General features: G+C 44.9%; 1 protein-coding gene across 1 annotated transcript in view; it reads left to right on the top strand.

The window, feature by feature from the left end:
• Positions 1–212: 212 nt before the first annotated feature.
• The window catches only part of SUPV3L1 (Suv3 like RNA helicase), a 39,226-nt gene continuing 28,415 nt past the window's right edge, over positions 213–11,023 (top strand). Inside the window, exons 1-2 of the mRNA XM_082266849.1 lie at positions 213–592; positions 8,542–8,619. Coding sequence (XP_082122975.1) covers positions 346–592; positions 8,542–8,619 — 325 coding nt within the window. The 5' untranslated portion in view covers positions 213–345. The remainder of the gene's footprint in view (positions 593–8,541; positions 8,620–11,023) is intronic.

Here is an 11,023-nt window from a genome sequence, read left to right as displayed (position 1 = left end):
GTTAATGTAGCAGAAAAAAGAATATGATTATGGAGATGTTAATGTGTGATGTATATAAGTCCCACTGTTAATGCATGTGCGGAACATGAGACACCGATCACAGCTCATTACATCTTTATGTCTTCTGAGTTCATTGACCTGTCAATGTCATTCAGGCATACCGTTAGGCGCCTAAATGTGGGGCCTCGCAGAGGGACCTTCTGCTAGTGACGCCATCAAGAAGCGACTGTGTCTGTCATGCTGCTTGTGTCAGGGACGTGCGGACAGTGATGGCAGTTTGTGTGTTCGGTGCTGAGCAGTTCATATGAGCCCCGTTGTTGTGTGTTCCCTGCAGTGTGCTCCGCCATGTTTATGCAGAGACTGCCCTTCTTAGCCCGGAGCTGCCTGCAGCCGGTGACCCGGAGCCCACACCTGCGGGAAGTGGTGTGCAGCTCGGCGGCCGGGTGCTCCAGGATCTGGTCAGCCTGCAGGACTGTATCTGACGGCAACGGCAAACCTTTGGACACGTCTCTGTTCATCCCTGTGACTATCCGGCCGACAGACATCCCAGAATCAGACATTGGGGCAGAGCTCACCCAGCCACTAAATAAATGTAAGGGGAGCAATGGATAACTCAGACATTGGTGTGATGGGGGGAGCTGAGGGTCTTCTGTGTCCTTTATTCCGCTGAGATCAGGGACGTTGGGTATTCCAGACGTTGGGGTGAGCTGAGGGCCCCTCACTGTTCTGCATTCTGCTGAGATCAGGGACATTGGGGTGATAGGGGGTCTGAGGGGCCTTCGCTGTTCTGTATTCCGCTTAGATCAGGAATATTGTGTATCCCAGATATTGGGGTGATAGGGGGTCTGAGGGGCCTTCGCTGTTCTGTATTCCGCTAAGATCAGGAATATTGTGTATCCCAGATATTGGGGTGATAGGGGGTCTGAGGGGCCTTCGCTGTTCTGTATTCCACTGAGATCAGGGACATTGTGTATCCCAGATATTGGGGTGATAGGGGCAGCTGAGGGGCCCTCGCTGTTCTGTATTCTGCTGAGATCAGAGACATTGGGTATTACAGACATTGGGGTGATAAGGGGTCTGAGGGGCCTTCGCTGTTCTGTATTCCCCTGAGATCAGGAATATTGTGTATCCCAGATATTGGGGTGATAGGGGGGTCTGAGGGGCCTTCGCTGTTCTGTATTCCGCTGAGATCAGGAATATTGTGTATCCCAGATATTGGGGTGATAGGGGGTCTGAGGGGCCTTCGCTGTTCTGTATTCCGCTTAGATCAGGAATATTGTGTATCCCAGATATTGGGGTGATAGGGGGTCTGAGGGGCCTTCGCTGTTCTGTATTCCGCTAAGATCAGGAATATTGTGTATCCCAGATATTGGGGTGATAGGGGGTCTGAGGGGCCTTCGCTGTTCTGTATTCCACTGAGATCAGGGACATTGTGTATCCCAGATATTGGGGTGATAGGGGCAGCTGAGGGGCCCTCGCTGTTCTGTATTCTGCTGAGATCAGAGACATTGGGTATTACAGACATTGGGGTGATAAGGGGTCTGAGGGGCCTTCGCTGTTCTGTATTCCCCTGAGATCAGGAATATTGTGTATCCCAGATATTGGGGTGATAGGGGGGTCTGAGGGGCCTTCGCTGTTCTGTATTCCGCTGAGATCAGGAATATTGTGTATCCCAGATATTGGGGTGATAGGGGGTCTGAGGGGCCTTCGCTGTTCTGTATTCCGCTTAGATCAGGAATATTGTGTATCCCAGATATTGGGGTGATAGGGGGTCTGAGGGGCCTTCGCTGTTCTGTATTCCGCTAAGATCAGGAATATTGTGTATCCCAGATATTGGGGTGATAGGGGGTCTGAGGGGCCTTCGCTGTTCTGTATTCCACTGAGATCAGGGACATTGTGTATCCCAGATATTGGGGTGATAGGGGCAGCTGAGGGGCCCTCGCTGTTCTGTATTCTGCTGAGATCAGAGACATTGGGTATTACAGACATTGGGGTGATAAGGGGTCTGAGGGGCCTTCGCTGTTCTGTATTCCCCTGAGATCAGGAATATTGTGTATCCCAGATATTGGGGTGATAGGGGGGTCTGAGGGGCCTTCGCTGTTCTGTATTCCGCTGAGATCAGGAATATTGTGTATCCCAGATATTGGGGTGATAGGGGGTCTGAGGGGCCTTCGCTGTTCTGTATTCCGCTTAGATCAGGAATATTGTGTATCCCAGATATTGGGGTGATAGGGGGTCTGAGGGGCCTTCGCTGTTCTGTATTCCGCTAAGATCAGGAATATTGTGTATCCCAGATATTGGGGTGATAGGGGGTCTGAGGGGCCTTCGCTGTTCTGTATTCCACTGAGATCAGGGACATTGTGTATCCCAGATATTGGGGTGATAGGGGCAGCTGAGGGGCCCTCGCTGTTCTGTATTCTGCTGAGATCAGAGACATTGGGTATTACAGACATTGGGGTGATAAGGGGTCTGAGGGGCCTTCGCTGTTCTGTATTCCCCTGAGATCAGGAATATTGTGTATCCCAGATATTGGGGTGATAGGGGGGTCTGAGGGGCCTTCGCTGTTCTGTATTCCGCTGAGATCAGGAATATTGTGTATCCCAGATATTGGGGTGATAGGGGGTCTGAGGGGCCTTCGCTGTTCTGTATTCCGCTAAGATCAGGAATATTGTGTATCCCAGATATTGGGGTGATAGGGGGTCTGAGGGGCCTTCGCTGTTCTGTATTCCACTGAGATCAGGGACATTGTGTATCCCAGATATTGGGGTGATAGGGGCAGCTGAGGGGCCCTCGCTGTTCTGTATTCTGCTGAGATCAGAGACATTGGGTATTACAGACATTGGGGTGATAAGGGGTCTGAGGGGCCTTCGCTGTTCTGTATTCCCCTGAGATCAGGAATATTGTGTATCCCAGATATTGGGGTGATAGGGGGGTCTGAGGGGCCTTCGCTGTTCTGTATTCCGCTGAGATCAGGAATATTGTGTATCCCAGATATTGGGGTGATAGGGGCTCTGAGGGGCCTTCGCTGTTCTGTATTCCGCTGAGATCAGGGACATTGGGTATCCCAGATATTGGGGTGATAGGGGGAGCTGAAGTGCCCTCGCTGTTCTGTATTCCACTGAGATCAGGAATATTGTGTATCCCAGATATTGGGGTGATAGGGGGTCTGAGGGGCCTTCGCTGTTCTGTATTCCGCTGAGATCAGGGACATTGGGTATCCCAGATATTGGGGTGATAGGGGGAGCTGAAGTGCCCTCGCTGTTCTGTATTCCACTGAGATCAGGAATATTGTGTATCCCAGATATTGGGGTGATAGGGGGAGCTGAAGTGCCCTCGCTGTTCTGTATTCCGCTGAGATCAGGAATATTGTGTATCCCAGTTATTGGGGTGATAGGGGGGTCTGAGGGGCCTTCGCTGTTCTGTATTCCGCTGAGATCAGGAATATTGTGTATCCCAGATATTGGGGTGATAGGGGGGTCTGAGGGGCCTTCGCTGTTCTGTATTCCGCTGAGATCAGGAATATTGTGTATCCCAGATATTGGGGTGATAGGGGGTCTGAGGGGCCCTCGCTGTTCTGTATTCCGCTGAGATCAGCGACATTGTGTATCCCAGATATTGGGGTGATAGGGGGTCTGAGGGGCCTTCGCTGTTCTGTATTCCACTGAGATCAGGGACATTGTGTATCCCAGATATTGGGGTGATAGGGGCAGCTGAGGGGCCCTCGCTGTTCTGTATTCTGCTGAGATCAGAGACATTGGGTATTACAGACATTGGGGTGATAAGGGGTCTGAGGGGCCTTCGCTGTTCTGTATTCCGCTGAGATCAGGAATATTGTGTATCCCAGATATTGGGGTGATAAGGGGTCTGAGGGGCCTTCGCTGTTCTGTATTCCGCTGATATCAGGAATATTGTGTATCCCAGATATTGGGGTGATAGGGGGTCTGAGGGGCCTTCGCTGTTCTGTATTCCGCTGAGATCAGGAATATTGTGTATCCCAGATATTGGGGTGATAGGGGGTCTGAGGGGCCTTCGCTGTTCTGTATTCCCCTGAGATCAGGGACATTGGGTATCCCAGATATTGGGGTGATAGGGGGGTCTGAGGGGCCTTCGCTGTTTTGTATTCCGCTGAGATCAGGAATATTGTGTATCCCAGATATTGGGGTGATAGGGGGTCTGAGGGGCCTTCGCTGTTCTGTATTCTGCTGAGATCAGGGACATTGTGTATTCCAGACATTGGGGTGATAGGGGGAGCTGAAGTGCCCTCGCTGTTCTGTATTCCGCTGAGATCAGGGACATTGTGTATTCCAGATATTGGGGTGATAGGGGGTCTGAGGGGCCTTCGCTGTTCTGTATTCCGCTGAGATCAGGAATATTGTGTATCCCAGATATTGGGGTGATAGGGGGTCTGAGGGGTCTTCGCTGTTCTGTATTCCGCTGAGAACAGGGACTTTGTGTATTCCAGACATTGGGGTGATAGGGGGAGCTGAAGTGCCCTCGCTGTTCTGTATTCCGCTGAGATCAGGGACTTTGTGTATTCCAGACATTGGGGTGATAGGGGGAGCTGAAGTGCCCTCGCTGTTCTGTATTCCGCTGAGAACAGGGACTTTGTGTATTCCAGACATTGGGGTGATAGGGGGAGCTGAAGTGCCCTCGCTGTTCTGTATTCCGCTGAGATCAGGAATATTGTGTATCCCAGATATTGTGGTGATAGGGGGTCTGAGGGGCCTTCGCTGTTCTGTATTCCGCTGAGATCAGGGACATTGTGTATCCCAGATATTGGGGTGATAGGGGAGAGCTGAGGGGCCCCTATTCTCCTGTATTCTGCTCAGATCAGAACCAATGGGTCTGGACGTGGGGAGTGCTGAGGGGCCTTGACTGTGCTAGTCTGCTGAGATCAGGAACAATGTTTAAATCAGACATTGGGGTAGTTGAGAATGCGGAAGATCCCTAATTGTTCTACATTCTGCTGAGTTCAGGAGCAATTATTATCCTTTTATTTTAAAAGTGAATAAAAATAGCACAACACTATGGATTTAAGAGACGTATGGACAAACCTTTTTTTTTTTCCCTAAAAGGATCCGCGACCATATTATCTGGATCCACCCAGCTGCCTGATGGACAGTTGACTCCAGCTGCTCACACCCCCTCACCAGCTTGGCAGTTCTGTTAGCCCTGGGTGGAGAGCAGTGACTGGCCGTCTCTGCTCTGCGAAGACCAAGAACTGAGTGAGCAGTGGTCATGTGGTCGCTCAGTTCTTAGTCTTGGTAGGCGGGGGACAGCTGCAGTATCAGACCAATGCTGCAGCATGGAGATGAGTGTGTATGTTTTTTTATTATCTAGCCCAAACCTCTCATCTGTCCTGCATTAGGTTTCTGCTGATCAATCCAGACACAGCTGAACCTAGGAGTTATGTGCTCAATCACCCATTGTCCTCGTCCTTTGAGGACCTCGCTGGCTAGATCTGTACTTTCCTTATAAATCCCTTCTACTACAGAATGGGGAGGCCTGTAATGACTCCATGACGGTGCACCAGAAATGCCTTGCTTCCAGACCTATTGTTACATGGCTTGGCAAATCCTGGTTATAGATCTCCCAAATGCTTGGGGCTTCTTGTGTCCTTATGCCTGAAATTTTATTTTTCTTCATATACACAATTTATCCAGCACTGTTCCAAGGTCAATGTCTTTCAATGCACAAAATGTCCTGCCCTGTGCAGATCTATGTCCTGAGTTCATGTAAAGTGGTAAGTTGTGCTGATGGTACTATGTGGGAAAAGTAAAGATAAAAAGGAATTTTCCTTTGCTTTAGACTGCTAAATGGAGCAGGGGATTACATAAAATGTGTTTTCCCTGGTAGGTTTCAGCTGAAAGGTGAATGCCACTTTAGGTTCCCTGGAGAGAGCTGCAATACTTCTGAATCCTGGGGCACTATGTAATCTTTTTCTAAAGCTGTCCTCTTCCCATGACCTCCTGCTCTCTAGTTCCCTCATCACCTCCTATGCGCAACTTCAGGATTTCTCCACAGCCTCCTCAATCCTCTAAACCCTTTTATACCAATCTTGTCAGTTATCTTTGATCCCTCAATACATATCTCTTCAGGGAAGACTTGTACTGCCTCTACCTAAAAAACAAAACTTTTACTTGCTCCTTTTAGCTTATCGTTCACAGTTAATATCTTCTGTATCACTTGTCCCTCCCTTTTTTAAATAGTAAGCTCTCACAAACAGTGGCCTCCTAACCCTTCTATGTTTAATTGTATTGTAACTGTACTCATGCTATATAAATCCTGTATGATAACTTTTTATCAGGTAATCTAGTTGATCACCTGCTCCACATCCTTTCCCTGTCTAATCACCCATCACTTTCATAGGTGACCTCACTGACCAGTAGTAAGACAATGAGTGGTGCTGGTAAAAAAAGTAGCATACCAGAGTGCGCACACATTGGTAGGCTTGCCATGCTAAGAAAGGAAATGAAAGTGGTATGCAGGCATCTAGAGGTGCCTACTCTTTCATTAAAGCGACATTTTACCAAGGTGAAAATCCCACTTCATGCTCCCCTTAAAGTATAACTAAAGGCAAAGTGTTTTCTTTAGTTTTGGATAGAGTGGAGAGGGATCCAAACATCTGTCATTTTTTAATGCTGGCTGTGCCCCTATGAGGGAGATTTACTCTTTTTTCGTTTGTTTAGCATTATCATTGAAAGTGAAAGCAAAAGAAAATCCCAAATTTTAGGTTGTCCCCAGAAAAGTGATAGAGGGGAAATCTTAAAATGGGGACACTCGTTCCGATGGTCTGGAGGTCCCCAAGGGATTCCCTTAAAGTGCTTGTAAAGGCTCAATGATTTTTACTTCATGCATTCTATGCATGAAGGCAAAAACTCTTCTGTGTGTTGCAGGGTCCCAAGCCCCCCTAAAACCTAACTGAGCCCCATCTAAATCCAGGAGCCTCAGGCCTCCAAGGAATCTCCCTCCTCATTGGCTGAGGCTGCAGCAGTAGCCTTTGGCTCCCGCTACTGTCAATCACAGCTAGTGATGTTGTAAGGGGGGATGGGTGCGCTGATAGTGCGTTGAAGCTGCTCCCGGTATTCAGTGCTTTTGAATATAGATAAATGTATATGTGGTGTGGGGTGCGCTAAACAACAAATAAATAATGAATATATAACATATATCTATGTGTGAACCAAATCAACAAAAGTAAATATATATAACATATATCAATCTGTGAAGCCAATTAATAATGCAAATCCATTGGTGCATAAACCTAAAAGTTCATAAGTGTCCATAAATATTTTGCAGGTGAGTAGAATTGTATTCTATCCGAATAATACGTGTATCCACCACCGAGTGAAATTCATCCTTACCAAACGGAAATAAATAAGGTGCAACTATATTTTCTTGTGCTGAAAAAATATCCAATCTCCTTGTGAACAAACACCACGTGTAAATCACCAAGAATTAGCCTCTTACCAGATGGTAATAGGTATGCACTTGTTCAGTGAAACCACCGCCTTCCTCTTTAAAATCCTGAAGTGGGATGTAGAACCGCTCTACCTTTCTTTCTCCACTAGATGGCAAAGAGTACCAGCAAGAAACACAGCCTCATCCTTCTTTACAAGCTCACAAAACCACCGTGTATTAAAGGAAAAAAGAGGGTTAATAGTGTATTACCCTTGAGATTTATTCAAAAAACAGTTTTAATGCACTTACAATTAGATGTCTTGTATTCAGCATAAACATAGGCATACGAATTCCTGCAAAGGCTTGCGGCCGGCTGCAGCACGGACCGCAAGTTGTGTGTGACGTGTGCGCCTCCTAATCTGACCGGTTTCTTCCCATAGGACTTCTACTGAGACAGGACACTCCTGGAAGAAGGAAGACTGTATTGTCTTCCTTCACATTGTAAAGCGCTGCGCAAACTGTTGGCGCTATATAAATCCTGTATAATAATAATAATGCTCTGGGATTTTTTTTTTACTTTCTGTGTCCTTGTATGTGATGCAAACAAACATCCAGGAGAAACAACAATTATAAAAGTATTTATTATTGGTGTATGTTTTGTTTAATTGTGCTGTACACAATTGCCTGATGTATGTGTAGGCATCAAGAGAGCTCATTTATGACAACTAATCTGAAGAGGATCCTATAGTAACTCATGGAAGTCTACTACTTTTTTTTTTTTTTTTTACTCAGACTAGTAGATTAGTGTAACATTTGATGGTTCTGAGCAATAATACAACTTGCTTTGCCTTGCCTTATAAATGAGGATTGTTATATAATAGTGCCTTTTATCAAGTTTAGCCGTCCCAACGTGTTCTCCATCAATATACATGATTATTTGCATTTTTTTTTACAACGTACATTACATAAATATTTTCTAAGTAGAATTGCTAAACATCTTGTTCTAATGCTTTATTAGCTATAATGTTAGCCTAAAATAATTTGGGACTTTGGGTTAATGGGGTAGAATCCAAAACCAGGACTTGTTGCAGGCAGTATGGATACTTCACTAATAACACTACTTTTGATCTTCATTTACTCTAGCTGAAGTTTTGAAGTTTTTAAACAAATTTTACAGAAGAAAAGAAATACAAAAGCTGGGAGCAGAAAATGGGCTTGATGGTAAGAAATGATGACACACAGTTTCTTTGCAGGTATGTTGTATCTGTAGTGAAGCCAGGATGTTACAGGGGGTGAGATACTTTAAAACCCAAAAATATATATGATGTGGCGCTGCTGAAGCAAAAAAGAAAATGTGTAAAAGGTGTGCTACAATACACCTCCCCCTCTAAAATGTAATTGCTTTATGCAAACCTTCAATACTGCTGGCAACTATAAACTTTATAAATAATGAAGAAAGGGCTATGGGGAAAAAAATGTGTGTGTGTGTGTATGTATGTATGTATATATATATATATATATATATATATATATATATATACCTATTGAACCAATCATGAACTAGTCAAAAAACCAAAGAAACAAAATTCCAATGAACAAACTCTTCATGCTAAAAACGTCTGCCTGGACTATAATACCCCTTCCACACCAGTTAGAATATATATATATGCAGTTTTTGATATTATAATTATGCGTGGTGAACTTAAACTTCTTATCTCTGAGTGACCAAACCAGTGAATCCCCTTTTGCTCCCTCTCCACAACTGCACTCACGACAATTATTTGACCTCTTCTTGAAAGCAGGTCAAAACACACTCTCTCTGGTGAAGCTCTCCTCTCTTCAGATTCTCAATGCCATGTAGATAGGATGTCCTCTAATTTATTAATTTATTGAGCCTTTCCTAGTGTGAAATAGAATCCTTCTCTCTCCGAACCCCAGCCCCCTCGACAGGGATCATGCAGTTTTAAAAAAGGAAAGTTCCAGTAATGTGATATCATTTATTAAATACCATAAAATCAATGTATTGCACTTACAAATGCTGTGCTGCAACCCAGAAAGTGCAGGATGTTGGTGGGAAAGTTGAGGGAACTGTAAATCATCACTTTATAGGCTCCTGCATTAGTCACATGAGGGGGCAGGAGGTCAGGTTATGCAAGACAGAGAGCCCCCTTAGTCCTTATTTCTCCTTAGACTGCCTAAATGTGGTTGTAAACCCCTACATATCCATTTGGGTGACACGCTCCAGGTGATGCACAGAGATTTAACAAATCCTCCTACATAACGTTGTACCTGTTTATCTGCAGCCCTCTCTTCTCTACAGCCGTACTAAGTATAGAATTTATACAACTTGTCTGAGCTTTCAGAAAGCAGGTGGCAGGGAGCTGAATTTACACTCTACAGAGCTTGGTGAGGACAGATAAGAGCTGATTTTAAGGGAAGGGACATCCCTTCACACAACACACAGGAGCAGAGATGAGGCTGTCAATCACAGGCTGTATGCTTGATCTCCCTCCCTGTCACCTTTTTAAATCTTGGTATCAGGAAAACTAGTCAGAAGTGACCCATGCAGAAAGAAATGACACTTTGTGCTTTAGATTGAGACAAGTACACACAATAAAGGGATATGTTTTGTTCATGTTTTATATCAGAGGTTTACAAACACTTTGAGGTCCATTTCTCATCTGTCACAATTGACATAAGAAATGTATTCAGCTGTAAATATAAAAGTGTAATCATTTTGGGACCCCCTGGGGTATATAGACAGGCCTACTCTAAACAGGCTTTGGGCTTTGTTTCATCCCTATATTTAGGAAGGGTAGTGTTGTATTTGTCTATACTGACATAATTTTGTTTCTGGGCTTTCTTGTGTTCTTGAACAGAGGACCAGGAAATTACAGTTAATTGTTGCATGAAGTGGTACTGTTTGATAGCCTTGGATTGTCCACCAAGTTATGAGGAGGAAACACAAAAACTTTTATTTAAATGTATCCACTAAGGATATAAATCCACTTTGTGTCCCCCAAATGCCTTTGCAAACCCCGAAATTACCTTGTTAAAGTATCAGTAACCTCCTTACTATGCTAAACACAGCCTGTATAGAGAGCAGAGCTGTACCCTGTTTCTCCAACAATAAGCCCTACCCCAAAAATAAAACCTAGCATTATTTTAGGGAATGGCTGCAATATAAGCCCTAGTTGAAGTCATTGTTCAAACATGTAATCCTTTCAGTTAAAAGATTATAATGTGCAGGGTCTCCTTTTGTAACTTTATTGTGGAAAATACCTTATTTACAGCGCCACTGGGTGCTCACGTTGCCTGCCAGAGATCTTCTCCTCCCGGCTGACATCAGCGGACCCTCTCTCTGCAGTGATCCAGCGGGTCACGTGAGCACCCAGCGGCGCTGTAAATAAGGTATTTTTCACAATAAAGTTACAAAAGGAGACACAGTGCACATTATATAATCTTTTTTCAAAACTGATTACATAATCTTACAATGTGTTAACCAAGCTTTATTTTTGGGATTACAGAATGTTATAATGCTGACTCCTGAGCTGACAAGGAGAGAGGGGTAGAGTAGACAGGGACTTTTTTTTTTTTTTAATATTGTTTTAATTTAGGTTTTTAT

Source organism: Pelophylax lessonae (genome assembly GCF_965119305.1).
Source record: "Pelophylax lessonae genome assembly, chromosome: 9".
Classification (NCBI taxonomy): domain Eukaryota; kingdom Metazoa; phylum Chordata; class Amphibia; order Anura; family Ranidae; genus Pelophylax; species Pelophylax lessonae.
This window is presented reverse-complemented; position numbering and strand designations above follow the sequence as displayed.